General features: G+C 37.2%; 1 protein-coding gene across 7 annotated transcripts in view; it reads left to right on the top strand.

Annotated features, from left to right (window-relative positions):
• Window positions 1-6: 6 nt before the first annotated feature.
• The window catches only part of ADAM23 (ADAM metallopeptidase domain 23), a 72,124-nt gene continuing 54,726 nt past the window's right edge, over window positions 7-17,404 (top strand). For all 7 annotated transcript variants that reach the window (XM_027637491.1, XM_027637492.1, XM_027637490.1 and 4 more), the window contains exons 1-3: window positions 7-168; window positions 1,209-1,435; window positions 10,488-10,564. In XM_027637491.1, coding sequence (XP_027493292.1) covers window positions 15-168; window positions 1,209-1,435; window positions 10,488-10,564 — 458 coding nt within the window. In that variant the 5' untranslated portion in view covers window positions 7-14. The remainder of the gene's footprint in view (window positions 169-1,208; window positions 1,436-10,487; window positions 10,565-17,404) is intronic.

Below are 17,404 nucleotides of genomic sequence, written 5' to 3'. Positions count from 1 at the left end.
GGGCGCTATGAGCCATGAAGCCGCCCGGCAGCATCTCCCTGCGGCAGCCTGGCTGCGGTGGCCGCTGCCGCCCCGCGCTCCTGCCGCTCCTCGGCCGCCTCGTCTCGCTGCTCCTGCTCCTCCATGGCTCCTCCTGTCCCCGGGCCCGCGCGGCTGCGGCGGCCGCCGGTGGGTACGGTGGGGGTGTATGAGTGTGTGAGTGTGTGTGTCTGTGCGTGAGGTGCCTGCGGGCCCTCGTCCCCCGCCATAAACCCTGGCAACATCCATTTACCATCAACCATCCTTTCATCCCTCCCCGCTTCCAGCTCAGTATACGTGTCTGTCGGCGTGTGTAAACCCGGGGCTCGGCTAATACTCGCTTGGTTTGCTTGCACGAAAGAGAGGTACGTGCGGTGCCGGTGCTGCAGTGTGTTGGGCAGGGATGCTGTGCGTGGACAGCCGCCGCTGAGGGATGCGACACAAAAAGCTGGGGTGGGCTTTGTGTGTGTCACGGCGCGTGTGGACGGGGATCTGCTCGTTTGTCAGTTCGGGATCGGATTTTCTTGTGTTGCTTTGTTGTTTATTTGCTCTTGGTTGCACGTAGATGACATGTGGAAAGTGAATGTAGCCGGTCTGTGCATCGTGTTATTACTGTTATTACACTGCTGTTACATGGTAATATTGTTATATTGTTACATTGTGTTGATTGACTGTATCTTGAAATTTTAATGAGGAGGGATACAGGATTTCGTTTGAAAAGCTGCTACCGAAGAAAAGAGCTCTTGTCAAAGTTAAAAGAAGTAGAAATCAATTCACCTTACATAATAGGAAGTTTAGCATTCAGTGCACATGGAGTCTGAATTCAGTTTGTCGTAGAAACATGGGGAGTATTCTTAGCCTTTTGTAGATTTTTTTTTTTTTTAGTGAGAGAATTTAGCTGTCAAAAAAGGTGTAGGGCTTAATTAAGCTTTTTTTGGAGGTTGGGGGGCATTAAAATATTTATAATCTGTGTATGCATATGATAATATACATGCAATAAAATGGTTTCTGAAAGAACATTATTTAATGTGTGAAAAATGAAAAGGATCTAGCTCAATGAGTAAGCTATCTTTTTGTTTGCTTGAGTGATTAGTAAAATGTTAGAAAACTGCAAGCAAATATGTAGCTTTTTAATGGAAATAAACACATTCTGCCATCTAAATTATGGCTGGCATATCTTTCTTCCCCAGGCCTGCATTGGAATGAAACAGCAAGCGGTATAGAGGGAGAACTGGCAGATGAAGAGAATACATTTCAACAGAGTAACAGCAGTAACAGTAAAAATAACAGCTACAGCAATGCAATACAGAAAGAAATCACACTGCCTTCAAGACTAATCTATTACATCAACAAAGACTCTGAGACCCCTTACCATATCCTCGATACTAGGGCAAGGCACCAGCAGAAACATGACAAGGTAGAGTAAAAAGAGCCTCATCTGCAGAATTTTCAAAACAGTGATGTGTGGTGTGGAACTGTGTGTGTTTAAATCTGTAGATCTTTGAGACTTAGTGGTGGTCCTTACCACCATTTTTAGGAATTAAAGGAGGACATGTAATTAAAGCAAGAGTGTAATTTCCCTTGTGTTAACATAAAAATAATTATTTTCAATTTCAGGATGGTTCAGAAGCTGAACTGTAGATAAAACAAATGGGAATTACGCAAATTTGACTTGTCTGATCAGCATAGATTCTGATGTTTTCACTTGTGGTATACCATCATCAACAAAATGCTTCTTCCCAAACAGCTCTAGACTGCAGAAGTGCCTGCGTAGGGAGCTTCTTTAGAATCCTGAACTTGCAGCATGAGTTACTTAGCTTTGGGTGTACCATGCACTACCTAATAAATGCAGTATTAGTCTCCTGCCAGTATGACCACTGAAGACCACTGTAAAGTGTTACCATTTTTTGTCAAATAATACCCTCATTCTTAATTTTTAATGACAAGATCTAATATTCCACTTTGTACAGATACAGATAGTAAGTTGTTTGTTGGGTTTTTTTCTGAAATTGTGTGGAATTGAACAAACCTTGGCTTTGTGGAATAACTTGGTAACAAAGTAAATGTGTCTAAACCAAATGACTCAGGATGTACCCTTTAGAATGATTCCATCCTATTTTTATAAATTTTTATTAAAAAAATTAATTCCTTCCTCCAGGATAAAAGGTAAACTGAAGGTAAAGATGGTTTGAATAGGAAGAGGTTACCATGGTAGACAAGAGACAGCAATGCAGATCAGTGTGTATGGTATTACTGAGGGACTTAGCTATAATGGAGTTCCTACCTGTTAAATTGCATTTCTCTTGAAATTTTAAACAACAAATTTAATATGCATTATATATGCTTTTGTTGATATTGATTATGTGCCATTTCAGATGTGGAATTAATATGGAGGCACTGAATAATCTTTGAAAAAAAAAAAAAGATGAGATAATTGTATAGTTTTGAGGTTTTAAAAGGAAAAGGGGTTTCTTCCTAGCTTATTATTACCTGGATACCACTATGTGCCTTTGGATACATCTAAAAACACCAATATGTTATGGGTGGCACAGAAAAGCTATTTGATTGTTGGAAACGATCAAGATACCTAAGAGAATACTACATTCAGAACTAATACCCCTTTAAAGTGAGACCAGTTTTTAAAATACACTTAAAACACTAGGGGCTTGCTGTTCCTCACTTTGGAGATGGGTGTGGGAAGAAAGGAATTTACAAGTACTTGCAGACCTGCCTTTGGGAATAATTCTTCCTCCGTGTTTCTAGATGTGTTTTTTTGTTGGGAAGCCACAGAGGAGAACATCCACCAATCTCTTCGCTTACCCAGCATTGCCCACAAGAATGTTGCTGCCATTGCCTATCCTTCCTATGCCCTACCTTGTATCTACCTGTTGGGGTAAAGCTCTGCAGAAATCAGTGCTGACAGAATGGGTATTGATTTCCTTGGGCATGCTTGCTGCTGAGTATTCTGTAAAGTGGATCTTCTTTCTACTCACTGTGTCCCTTTTAAGCACAGGGAACGCTAACGCTGCAGGTTTTCCCCCCAGAAAGGTTCTTTAATCTTGAGTCTTTATGGAGACTGACACTATGTTGACTTCATTCTTCTGGAATGAAATTTCTATTGTTTTGATCCTGTAATAGAAGGAAAGGGTGGATTATGTTCATTGTCTGGATGGATTTTTGCATGTCTTGCTTCCAGATCATCATACTTGACACCTTCACCCCGAACTTGCATCTTGTGCCTTTCCTTACATGAAGCAATTACTTTGCCCTTTCATCTATTTTACCAATAATATAATAACAAATATTTTGTTCTGTTTTAGTTATTTTGTTCTGTTTACTATAACCTTCTCTGTGGAGCAATAATTTTGGACAGTCTGCCAAAGGTGTAAAACAAAAACAACCCAAGCAACCCATAAACAAAATAGAATGCAATTGATTGTGAAAGATACACAAAGGTTTTGATTTAGGGGGAGGATTTTTTTAGTACTTGCTTTTATCCTTTCCCAGAGTTAAAATAAATGCTCTATTGTAATAAGTCCTGCTTGTGAGATTTTGATTACTTCCACATTGGTAATAAATAGCCAAAATACCTTTATAGTTAGGTAAAGGTCTATTTAGGATTGATTTTTTTCTTTTTTTTTTTTAGCATGGGAAAAAAGTGAAGACAGATATGATGGCCTGATATATGGATACAGTGGACAGTTGAGGGGAAAAAATACAATTTTTTTTTTTTCTTTCACTGTTCTTGTGAATCTACTCCCTAAGTATGGATATTATTCAGTAGATACCTCTGTGGAACTTCACTATGGTGGCCAGAATAATATGAGTCATATGTCTAGTTAATGGGATTAGGCCTGAATGCCTCAGAAATGCTGAGTCACTATGAGGAGAGAGTGAGAGTAGAGGAAATTGTGTGCATGTGGAAAGGAAGTAAAGCTAGGAATATAGAATTATGTAAAATTATTTAAAGTATTTTTAAAAGTCACATCCTAAAAGTAAGGGTCTGCAACTGTCTTCATGAAATGTTGGTAGAAAGGAAAGACTGGAGGAGAAAACAGTGTACCAGAGAATCAAAAAGTTACTTTCTTAGCACTGATTCTCTCTATCCCCTTTTGGTGAAACATCATCATGTTTAGGAGGTGTACGTGATCAAAAATGTTGGTAGACCCTCTTTCATTCCTTCTTCTTGGAAGAAGCTTCTTATCACAGTTGAAAGAAAGAAATGTTCACCATAGTTTTGATGAAATGATCTATCTCCAAGGGGGACAGAGTTCTAGTGTATACTCAGATTCTGCTTTATGCTCTAAAAAAAATAGGTTTTAAATACTTGATGCTTGAAGACTCTAAAATCTGCATACCTGTTTCCTCATAGTCAAATTAAGGCTAGCTGGTTTTGAGTTCTTCTGAAGTTATTTTTAGTGCAAAATGTTCAAAAATGAGCATCTATTTATAAAAACAGACTGAAGAAGCTCACAGAAATTCTTAAACTTACTGAAGAGGTCTGAGTCATCTGTGTTCTGTCTTTTTAAACATCTGCAGATGAGGGTAGTGTTTTGAATGAACTGGTAAACTCTTTATTGAACCAGATGACTGCTTTGGTTCGTTTTCACAGGCTACATACACAAGATTTTTAGGGGGCACAACTTGTCCCAAAAGGCTAAGGAGCAAGTCCTTATGGTGGCAGCAGAGTGAAAAATCCTGCAACACAAGGTGTGGCCTAACAATAATAGGATTGCTGGAGAAACAACCCAGGGCAACCTTAGCAAATTTTGAGTGGAAAACAGCTTGAACTAGGTGCATATGAAAGAAGACTCTATCCGCTGGACAGTTTTTCTGAATCATAAATTTTCAGAAGCTGTAAAGAAGCAATGTCTTCATGCATAATTCTAAGCTGTTAGTGTAATTTTGGGGAGGAGAGAGGCGTTAAGAAAACTGTTTTGCAGGCTCTAAAGACTGGGGAAAAAAATAAGCTAGAGTACTTTTGACTGTGAAAACAGTTTCACCCTCCTCCCCCAAAACTTATATTTATTTTGGTCTATTTTTCATGGGGTGAAAACTCCAGGTGTTTCTGGTCAGCTCAGCTGTTTGTCATTTAAATAAAGAAAATATTCCTGCCAGCTGCCCTGCTCTAATGGTTGAGATGCAGTGCTGCCTCAATCCTCTATGTAATTTTGGTATGTAGCATATAAAAATTGGCTGGGAAAGCATCCTTAAGATGAAAGGAAAACAACTGTATCACAGCTGTGTCAAAGGAGGTGGTATTTAAGAAAAATCAGGTGTCTTTTGTAAAAGATGAAAGGTCATGATTAGTAAACTCTCAAGAGGTGGCATCGTGAACTTTTACTAAAATCCAAATAAAAATCCTCTGTGCTAGTTATTGCCTTCCCTTTACTTGCCTATTTTAGGCCAGGTCTTCACTTGTAATCCCAACATAAAGAAAACTGATCAAAATAATGAATGAAATTCATGTGGCTTATGTGTATAAGACTGTTGGAGAATCTTTGTCGGATTTCAGCTGGCTTTGCTTTTTTTCTGTCAGAATTTTCTGTGGTGCAGCTTCAGTTTGCTCTCTTGTAAATGGATGATTGTGTGTACTTCGTATTTTTTTCTATTTTATATTGAATTTATATTAATGCAAAAGGCTTATCTGGACTCTGCGTCTTCAGTAGTTACTGACTAACAGGAGGGTGCAATTAGTCTTCCTATCTTTGGTTTCTGGGCATAGAAGATTTTCCTTATACCAGTTTCTCCTTGAGTAGATCTAGATCTTTGTTTCCTAGTTGAAATGTGGGTCATGATATTTCCACAACTTTTTAAATACTTTTTTTAAAAAATGTATTTCTGGGTCCTCTCATAAGCTTCACACAATAACCTATAAAAGGTTTTGGTTCCTAAGTGTTAGGTAGCACAACACTTGTACTTGTTATGCCTTGATCTGAAATAAAAATAAATTAGGTTTGTGGGTTTTCTAGCATTTGTGGGAAGCTGGGTACTGCAATGGATGTACTATTTTGTAGAGTCTTATGAACAAAACCTCAAGAGCGATATGGTTTTGGAGGTCAGTGTCACTACAGATGGGTATCTAGGTACTGTCATGCTGGGAGAGAATAGTGAGTTCTGGCCCCTGGGATTATAAGCACAACAGTAGGATTGTTTCCAGAATCAGGGCTGGGTCTTTATTCACATGCCAGACAACCATTCTTTCAAAGAACAATCTTCCAGGCTTGGGGTTCAAGTGCATCAAACTAACTCCTCTGTTGTTAGTTGTTAAAGACCAGAAACAAATCATTAACAGGAAGTTTTCTGAAATGCTGTATGTTTTAAGTGTGAGTTTTCATATGCTGCTGTGACATTTATGTATGCTGTTTCAATATGAAATGCTTTATTTTCAAGGAATAGTGGAAGATTGTCTTGGTATATGTGCCACGTAGTAGAGGTTAACCAAACACTAAAAGAAGGATGGTTTCTGTATGAAGTCAAGGATGGGCAAACAAGCTAAAATAAGGATAAGGAACTAATATATAGTAAGTCACGTTCATTTGTGACAGCACTTGTGCTATTACCAGGATGAAGGTCTAGAGCAAAAAATGTTTTAATGGTGTAAAATCCACTTAAATCTGACTTAAATTTCTACTTCTAAAATGAGACTGATGAAACCCCTTGTTCAGCTTCTGCACTCAGATGGCTTTTGGCCATTATTTTAGTCAGCAGAACTGTATGCAAAAATACATTTCTAAAAGCAGTGAGCTTGTCCTTTGGAGATCATATCTGTATGAATATAACAAAAGAACCATAGGTACTATCAGTCTGTTAAATAATGCTGCTACTTTTGTTTAAAGACTTGTGACAGAACTTCATATTTTTGAAGGGATAACACATTATTGCATTTGGCATAGTTTTACTGGGAAGAAAGTAAAACCATATAGTACTTTAGTTTTGGTTGTAAAATTCCTGGAAGTCTGAAAAAAATGAATCATGGACAAATGATGGCTAAATGCAATAATGAAAACAATCAAGCTGTGACATAGATCGGTAGAACTGAAATTCCAGTTACAGCCTGTCCACCTCCATCTTGAAACCTACTGTAAGCTAATGACTGATTTGAAAGAAACTGGAGTTCTTTGTGTATATGGATTTTTAGCTTGGAAAAAACCCTGAGAGCTACTCTTTGCACAAGCAGCTACAGCACTCTTAGAATGTCCCTAGTATGAGGAATCTCTTATTACAGTGACTACGCTGGTAATCTGAGCTGCCAGAACAGTGAAGACTTTTTTTTTTTCTCAGTAAAATTTGGGAATGGGGGTAGGTAGAATTTGAAAGACTCAGACCCTCCTTCAACCCACTTCTCTATACATCATGAGTATTTTTGCTGCAGAAAAACTTTATATAATTTTGGAGCTTTGCCATTGAAGTAGGTTATATCTGTCAAAGCAGGAACCTCTGCAGAGGTTTTTAGATGATAGGCAAACACGGACAAAGGAACTTTGTCTCCTGTTTATGTGAGCAAATACTCATCCAGGTGTGAGCATATACATGTGTGCAAGTGGTACAAGAAGACCATGTTTAATATTTTTCCTGTGAAATATATATGTTCTTCAAAACATATGCTGATCTACATTATATTCTTGTTTGAATTTGTATTTCTATGCCAATGAGAAGAACACCATATTTCAAATTTTACTTTGGGCATTGTATTACACAGTAGCTGTGGAGAGAATACAGTGAAATTATAAACTGTAAAACAGATTCACACAGATACTTTTTTGAAATCCTTCCTCCCATCTTGGTACAGTACATGATGGTTGTAATGCCTAAAACACGTGGTGATAACTCACTGGTAGCTTTCTTTGTAAACTTGTTGCAGGAAGAAGTTCAGTTTCAGGAATAAAAACTTTACCCTCGTTACCTTCACCTGATTTCTGGCTTATGCCTTTCATGGTTGGTTATCTACTGTTAAACTGGCTTAACAAAATCTGTATTTTACTGCAGCTGTGGTGTATCACATTCACCTCAATTCAAAACAGTGTCTTTGCTAAACTGCAGGGACTTAAAATCCAGTGTTCTTTTTGTAACCAATGGTTTGTGCTGACTTTGGTGGAGAACATACCCTACTGCAGGGCATCAAATTAGTGTCAGCTGCTTCGCAGCAATTGCTTGTGTGTACAGGCTACATCTGTTGTGAGTCACAGTAAGAGAGAGCAAGTAGTGTTTTTATGTACAGAAGTAGTTGTTTTCAGAAATAACAGTGTTGTTATAGCTAATTCTACAAGATGAAGTTTTTTTATAATATTGCAGACCAAGAATACAAATTATTTTTAGTACTTTAAAATTGCAGAAAGATACAGAATATGTGGTCGATGGCTTAGAAACGTAAAGGGTGATACACAGGTATCACTGAATGGGCTTGATTGAACAATAGAAAAGCTATAGGGGATCAGACTAGTCATCCATCTAACTGTCCCTAAGAACAGTCAGATGCCTATGGAGGGATTTATCATGTACACACTTTTTTAAATTTTCCAGATAGTTGTCACTAAAGTCTTGTTTGTGGCATGTATATGAAGACACATCATTTTAGGTAAATGTTATATGTAGAGGGGATTCAAAGCAGTATCTCCTGTAACTCTAAAGTGGAATCTTTCTGGCATAAAACTAATTACAACCCTCTTCCTGCAACAAATTTTCATGCTTTTTAAAAAAAATTAAGTTAGTAGCTGTGCATGTTGGAAATATAATGAGGTTTTTGTCATGAACAGGTTCTTGGAAAGCTCCTTGTGACAACTGTTCCTTGATTTCACTCTGAAAAAAAAATGGAGCTGGGGCTTAAAAGCCTCTCCTACTAGGCATGCATTTAATCTGAGATTCTCTGCTTTTTCTTTCTATATTTTCTGGGTGTGTGGTTTTGGAGGGTTTTTTTGGGTTTTTTAAATGCATATGCTAGCTTTCATCTTGCAGAGTCTCTCTTGATTATGCCACTGGTTTGTCTTAATACTTAAACTCAGTTTGTCAGGCCAGTGTTAGCAAATTGATGAACTGGTGAGACAAAAATATACCTTTACCAAAAAATGTAATGGAGAGAAAACTTGATACTGGTTTTGTCTTTAGTTAAGAGATTATTTAATGATATTAAAGGTATTTAAAATATTTTGTAACTACACGACTTCTTTTTAAAAGAAGCTTGACAACAAAGCTCTGTGTGACCCTGTTGAAAGGGAAATGATAATTCTGGGGGCAAAGAATGATCAAATAGTAGAGGAAACATCAGAGCTGATTTTAGTTACAACAGCAACTTTTAGAATTTTTTTTTAAATTATATTGAAGAATTTACTGAAAGATGATGGATAACTTTGCTGAGAAATAAGATGAAAATCAGTGCTGCTCTGTGTAGTGCAAGAATGGAAGAGCAACATGAAGAGCTTATCCTTTGTGGAAAAATTTCCAAAGGAGAACAAAGTTGTAGGCCTTATTGGCCTACAATTTAAGTTATGCCATAAACTAGCTAGAACTTTATATAGTTTCTGTGACATACCTGAAATTAATAAAAATAGTATCTTTTTGTCTTTTGATTAAAGGGCTTAGTCATAATATTCCAACTTGGTGTAATTATTAATGCTGTATCAAATTAGTGTGTAAGCGAACATGATTTGATTAGAACATTATCAGGAAAGAGATTCTCTGAAATTCAGATCTAATCTCTTCAACCCTGCTGGAACAGTGTCTTCAAAGGAAATTCCTGGATCATCTCTTACCATCTCCTTATTTTTCTAGAAAACAGAGAAGCGTGTTTTAGATGTCTTTGTCTACAGTTACAACAGTACAGAGAAGAATACAGAATACAGTTTATGCATCTGACAAGAATTGAATATCCTGAAAGTTAAACTTAACTCCCTATGTGAGACAAGCTAATGTTGTTGTTTTTGTTGTTCTGTGTTGAGCAGCATCAGTATTCTGAATACTGGTTTAGCTACAATGCAAAGTACAAAGCCATTAATTGTGAAGGGATTACTTTGAAGGAGTCTTTCGTAATGTGTAATACCAACCTTGCCATGATTTTAGTATTTGAAGGTGTATATTACAAATGCTTTAATTATTTCAGACCTTTTAAAGGGAATGAATGCAATAACTCAATTAAAAGAACACTGGACTACCTTACTTATGCTTTTATTACATAGCCATCTGGTTATGGCAAAATACAGACATTTGTGTGAAACTTTTTTTTTTTTCTTTTTTCTTTCTGTGAGGAATGAGTGTGTATTTGAAATCATGCTTTGCAGGTACCATTTGCTTCTCTCTATCCTCTAAAAAGGCAAATCCTTTTGAAGCAGAATATGGTACAAGGGCAAAAGTTTTCACATGCCTATGAGATTCATTAAAATAAACCTGTTTTCCATAACTTTGTTTTTCACAGTCACATTTGTTGCATATAAATCTCAGTGAATCTTTTGACAGCTGTGTGTTCCTGTTTACAGGCTGTACATCTGGCCCAGGCAAGTTTCCAGATCGAGGCCTTTGGCTCCAAATTCATCCTTGACCTCACATTGAATAAGTAAGTACATGACTTGAGGTTTCTTTTGTTTCTGCTCTTATCTTTAACTTATGGTACAAGATCAGGGCATGTGATGTTCCAAGATCTGTTGAAAAGTATACTGTTATCCAAGTTTATTAATGTAAAATAACATTTAACTGTTTTTATGTGAGGTAGCAGTAACCCTTGCTGACACTCATAGCATAGATACCTTTAAAATTTTATCGTTTGTGATAAAGTAAATTATGATAGATGGAGAAATTCTAGTACTGGTAGTGTTTGAAAGGTGTGGATTTTCTTGTGCTTTTTTTGTACTTATTGATGAATTGTCATGAGATGTTTTAGTTGCTCAAGTCAGTGTGTAGGAACACTGTAAAAACTTGTATGAATGGGTTATCTTGAATGATGCTGTTGTCACTGCAATCATGAAGTTCCTGATGCAGTGGGAATCTTGATGATGTGGCTGTACTGAAAGGTGCAGCTAGAGTCTGTTTACCTGTGAGACAGACAGTTTTACATAATCATGAGGTCTAGAAGATCTGATTTGTAATACATACAGGTCAGCAGTGGTTTAGTTGTTTGTATCACACGTGCTTTTATATCCACTGCTGAAGGTATGGAAATATGTGATTTTTCTAAAAATTGTAATGAAGGTTTTTTTGCCACAGAAAGTTTAAGAATAAGGTAGAAGTATAAAATCAGTGCCGAATACTGGATAGGTAAAATTATGTACAGTAATGCTCAAAAGTGCATTTGACCCTTCTACTGCCCTTGAGACTTTCAGCATGATTAAAAAAGGAGAAACAAATTTACAGAAAAAGTGCTTACGGGTTTAAAAAACTCAATGAGTTCCTCTGCTCTTGGGGTTCATATGAGGTCTTATTTTGGTCTTGACTGTCATGTAATGGAAGTTTTATTAGGGAGAAAAATGCAAGCTTATTAAATCTAATAGCTTTTCAAAGCAGCATTTATAAAATTTGCAGAACTGTTATATTTGTGTATTTTGCTGCTTGGCTGCTAATTATCAGATGTTTTGCTATAAAGGTGAACTGGAAACATTTTCCTTCATCCATGCATAATTTTGACGTTAAGTTGCTCTTGCATTTTGATCTTTCAAAAGGTTATGTGAAATCTTGAGTGGCTGGCAAAAGATGAGCTAGTGCAAGGCTGGGAATGTCACACAGAACTGAAGGAGAAAGAAGGCTTGAAGATAGCTGTGTGTTCTATAGACTCTGTATTGTAGTACAAGACTGTTGTTTTATGAGGGTTGGACCCATGCTTATTAATTCCAGTGGATAATCATGACATATTTGTGATAGTGGCCTCTAAGCTACAGGGAATTTCTTCTCTTAGTGTGCTTGCCACTGTTCCTGTCTGCATGTCCAACCAGTAGTAAGACTGAGCACACATTCCCCAGGTGGCACTATACGTAGGGTATGGCTGGTCACACAGACAATCCCAGAGGAAAAGCATTGTCTTTACTGGCACCACATCTAAATGCAGACAGCACTCAGGTGAATAAGAATACAAATAGCCTGATAAATTTCTTCTCCAGCTCATGAGAATTGGAAGTTTGCTGGTGAAACACATGCACCAGCCCTTTCCTGATTCACAGGCATGCCAGCATTCACTGACTCAAATGTTAACACGGGCTTTAAGTTCATCCAACATCAATGCCTAGGCCTGAGGTGTCTTATTTGGTCACTGGCTTAGGCCTTAGTTTTTGCAGATACAGGTCTCCTTATAGATGTTGCCTGACTCTCCAGTTTGCTTGCACATCACACCTATGCAGAATAGAAAGCAAAGTCATAAAAGAAATATTGCCGATAGGACTTAACGTAGGACAGACTGCAGTGATCAGGTGTGGGGCTGTGCCAAACAAACCTACTGACTTGCATCTTACACTAATGACTCCTTTATATGCCACTTCCTCTCCATTTTCTGACACTTGTTCTGTCCTGATTCACCTTCCCTATCTTTGGCACATCCATAAAAGTGATTGCACATATCCACAAGTCCCTGCAGGCATCCTGAAATAAGTTTGTTCCTTCCCAGCAGACAAATGATGTTGTTTATCACTTCTTATCTGTTCTAAAGTTCTGGTTGAATCTCTTCAGGACTATGCCCGAGTGGCTTCTTCCATGGCCCATCAGACAGTGACCTAACAGAGATAATAATGAAGACTGGAACTCTTATCTCCTGTTCATTAGGGCTTGGGTTTTGGTTGCATTTCCTGTCCTAGTCTCATCCTGCATGGCTGTTACCCAAATACGATCACAAACCTAGTAGCTTTACATCCCCCATATCCTTGCAGTGTTACCCATTGTCCGTCCCTGCTGTTTGTCCTTGCTTATTTTGAACAACAGATGGTTCATAAAGAATATGAATATTTTTTCTAATCATGGCTGTTTATCAGCAATCAAAAAATGCAGTGCCCTTCACCTCAGAAAGAGAGAGGGAGACTACTTGATGTAGAAGTTCTGCTCTTGTGATATCAGGAATTTTCTTACTGCCTGTACATAAGGTGCAGGGTGTGCAGATGCCTTCCTGGTATCCTTACTGCTTGCCTCTTTATACATTAGCTCTTTTCCTAGCTTCCTAAGTGTTTTTTGACTTATAAATATTTGACTCTTTATCTGGTGCTGCTCCAGAAAATGACGACTTCAAAAACCTGTCCTACTTTTTGACTGGACATAATACTCTAAAACTGTAAGTCATAAAACTTGTAAGATAAATTGTAAATGCCTGTAGACAATGATTTGAAAAAGACCCATTCTCATATTTCAGTTACATTTATGTTCAGCAAAATGTGGTCTTTTGCTACTATGTTGGATGACAACGAGTTTTAGTTGACATATTGGTATTGCCAATGTCTAGTTAGAAGGAAAGGCAGAACAACAGGGCCACACTTATTACATGCTATTGGACAAAATAATCCAGTTGCATGTGGAGTATGTATTCAAAATCCTCAATACCCTTGTATTTGTTGAATTTATATTTGTGTTGGTTGCTCCAAGGTGAGTTAGTGCCACCTATTCTGTATATATTCTGCGTATTTTCATTTTATTCTTCTGGTTTTTTTGAATCTTCTCCAAATATATAAAAATAAAGTTGAGGGTGGTTGTGTAACTCCAACAGGTTCTAGTTTGAAGTTTTGTTTACCTCTGTTGGAATTTGCATGATTGCCTGCCTTCTGTGTTGCAGCTGCTCTTTTTTTCACAGCAAATATTATAACCAGGCAGTGAAGAAAATTGGATATTCACTTTCATTAGTAACTGTCCAGATTTTGTAAGAACAACAGGTGGCAATTTAGAAGTTTCTGGAGCATCTTATTATAAAATTTAACTTTCCATCTTGCCGTAGTTCAATGACACAAACAGCTTGAAAGAAATACAAGCCCATCAAACCCTTGAATCCAGTGTACAGAGAAAATTCACATGTAAGATTTGTATGGAGCTTGAATGGGCAACCAACTTTGCAGTTGCACAGGGCCTAAACCAGATAAAATATTATTTGTTATCCTAAAGGTGATTGTTGGCAGCTTTTTCTTTTTCTTACCTTTTTTTTCAGGAAAAAAGGTCAATTTTTAACTCTTTGACAAGGTGGGCTTCTCTGATGTTTCAGACATTTTGCTTCTTGTCACACTTAAGTGTTTGACCAATTTCAGGCTGTCAACATGATGTCATTTCAATGCATAGTAATTGCAGATATGTGTATTATGAAAATAATTCGATGTAAAAACTAATACTTTTTCTAATCTGTAATGGATTAAATAAAGATTTTAGTTAATGCTCTTAGTACAAAACTGAAAGTTTATAGGATACTAGTGGTGTCACAATCCCATTTGAAAAGTTAGACTTATAATTCAGCTATGATTGTCTGCCCAAACTCAATAAATTCCCTGTGCAACAAGTAACATGTAGCATTGTCTTAAAACACAATTACTATAAAAAGCCTTTAAAGGAATTAATTTCAGTAGGTTCACTTTTGTCCTCAAACAATAATGTCAGTCCATTTGTTTAAACAGTGCACTTGCTAATCAATGATCCTGGTATATCCAAGCAGTTTCTTATTTTTCATTGATGCATTATATGCATAAACAAATGTCTGAGAGGTGCTGGCAAATTAGTGTTTAATGATCTCTTTTCCATCAACATGTAAAAAGCTTTTAAGTTGCTGTTCTGTTGAAAGACAAGTTTCTGTGGGTAACTTTTATGTCCTGTTTAAAGGTAGCAGTTTTTATGTTCCCATGTAGTACTAAAACACATTAAAGAGCAGTACTACCAAAAGCAGTGAAATAAAAATGTCTACTTACTGTTTTTTTTAATGATGGGGGAAGTTGACCGTATTGTCTGGCAGTTTTCAGACATGGTCTATTCCAACCTCTAAACAAAAAGGTCTCCACCAGCACAGGGTTCTGGGGCTGTACTGGAACCTTCAGCACTGGGACTGTGGTGGCTGAGACACACACAAGGAATAGGGAATCAGTTAACTGAGCTGGACAGAAGCAGAAGTTAAAAACCAAAGACAAAAAATTCTCTCCCTTCCTACTGAAAACTTGCCTCAAAATGTAGGATTTTGGGGGAAGGGGAGTTAAAAAATCACCAAAACCAGCCTATATTTTTCAGCTTTTCCTTCTTTTCTCTGTGGAGGTCCATCTTTCCAGGAAACTGTTTCCAGGAGAATGGATTTTTCAGTGAAGATATCATATGAAAAATATTTGGCATCTTTGGCATGAACTGAGAAAAGCCCAATCCCACTGCATTTTACTGTTACATAACTTAAATATTTGAGACGTTAAAATATGATGAGTATTGTGAAAAGTCAGTTTCTTATGTGAAGTGCAGCCAACATTACAGCAAATTTTATCTATCAGTTTAAAGCTTATAATTGATGTTTACATTTTTTGGTGTATGTTTCTATAGGGCTGAATTAACTTGAGAATAGTCCTAGAGGGGGTTACATTGTTAGCTTAATTTTAAAAACAGTAGGGCGGTAACTGGTTTATTTGAGAAACTATTTGATTCTCGTGGTTGTTTTTTTTTAATTCTGTTTTAATGGAAATGTGAAAACTAGTCACAGTTTTTCAGAAGGAATCTTCAAATATTTATGACACTTTCTTAAATGAACACTCAAACATTTAGGGTATTAAATGGATCCTGTAAGATATACAAGCTGCTAAATTAAATGTGATAATAGTACTGCAAAAAGTTTAGCTCTAGTCAACTTTTAAAAATTTGTTACAGAGGAGATGCAAAGACTTCAATGTTAGGATTTTACAGCAATGTGTGTGCCCTCCTATAAGTGCAGTCTGGAGTTCTTCAGCTGTAGGTAACAGGACTTTACTGCCTTATTTGCCACTCCCAGAGCTGGAAGCAACCTATCAAAGTTATCATTTGCCTCAGTGGGCATTTCATGTGCAAAAAGTCTTAGGGCAGATGTTGCAGGATGCTGTGCATATTAAACAGGAATTAAAGAACTGGAAAAACTTACAGAAAAGAAATCTATTGAGAGCCATTGAAAACAATTGTACTAATTCCAGTTTATGAAATCCTGGTGTCACAGATCACTGGGTGCTGAGAAACAACCTGAAATATTGCTATATCTTTGTATTTGCTGTCAGACAGCATACTAAGCAGCTGTCCGACTTGATGCATCCTTTCTTTGGATGTATGTAAACACTGTAAACACTGTAACATGGCAATGGTGAAGAACTGTTATCTTTCTAATCTAGTAGGTGTTTCAGTCTGTGTCTGATATGGTCCAGGCTTGTCAGTAGTGAGATCTTTATGTTGAAGTGCATTCCTGGCATCTCGGATTCTGTTGCGGTCAGGTTGAAGTCTTTGCATTTGGAGCTAGTATAAAGCCTGTGCATGCTGGGAGCTGCTAAGAGCCTATATAACTAAATTTAACTTGATTCAATGACAAGGCTAAAATTGTGCAGTATAGATCAAAGTGGAAACATGGATTAAGGGAACCAAAATAAACTTCCAGTTTGCTGGAATACCAAAGTGTATCTCTGGTTCTGCTATAGTTGCTAATATAATCTGAAGGTGCTCAAGTCAGCTCTCTGTAAGTATAAATAAGCCTATTTCACTCTTTTTGATATTAGAAATAAAATAATAATGGAAAAAAACTCACACCAGTGGTTGGATTTTTCCTTCATGGTAAGAGTTGTTTAAAACTGGACTGTTACCACACGAAGTATCAGAACATGTGGAGCATTCAGTGAACTGTTTAAGAGGAAACACGAGTTTCTTTAGTATCTAAAAAACCCTTCTTCAAATGAAGGAATCTGTAGCGAATGTGGTTACCATTGGATGAGACCATTCTGGCAAGGACAGGTGGCAGCCCTCAACCTTACACTACAGATAATAAAATTCTTATTGATAATTCAGAAGTTTTCCAAGCTGGTGAGTAAAGAAAAGGGATCAATCAAAAGGCAATATTGAGTAAAGTTGAACAGTTGTCAAAATATTTTATTGAAACAGTTACTCTTCTAGAAACTTCTGTCTTAGCAAATTGCACTGAGGTGTTTTGCATGGCATAGAACTAATCTTCTGTAATATTGTCTATCCATTTGTGTTTGCATATCCTTCTGCATAGCACTCTTTAGAGTGATATCGTCTTCAGTGCTATGGTAAATGAAAATATGGTGGAAACCGACCAATATACTATTAATATTCTGGAAAACTCTTCAAACTGCTACCTGCAAAATGCTTGCTGAAGTAGCCAATAAAATACAGCATGTTCCATTCTCTGATGGAGAGCTTTGGGACAAAGCTAGAGAAAGGATCATGAAGAATTTGTTTCCTGAGCTCCCTTGAACTGACTCAGGATTTTTTGCACTGGGGGTAGTAG

This window comes from Corapipo altera, unplaced genomic scaffold (genome assembly GCF_003945725.1).
Source record: "Corapipo altera isolate COAL_440 unplaced genomic scaffold, ASM394572v1 45, whole genome shotgun sequence".
NCBI classification, from domain to species: Eukaryota; Metazoa; Chordata; class Aves; order Passeriformes; family Pipridae; genus Corapipo; species Corapipo altera.
The sequence above is the reverse complement of the archived record's forward strand: the minus strand, read 5'-3'. Positions and strand labels throughout refer to the sequence as shown.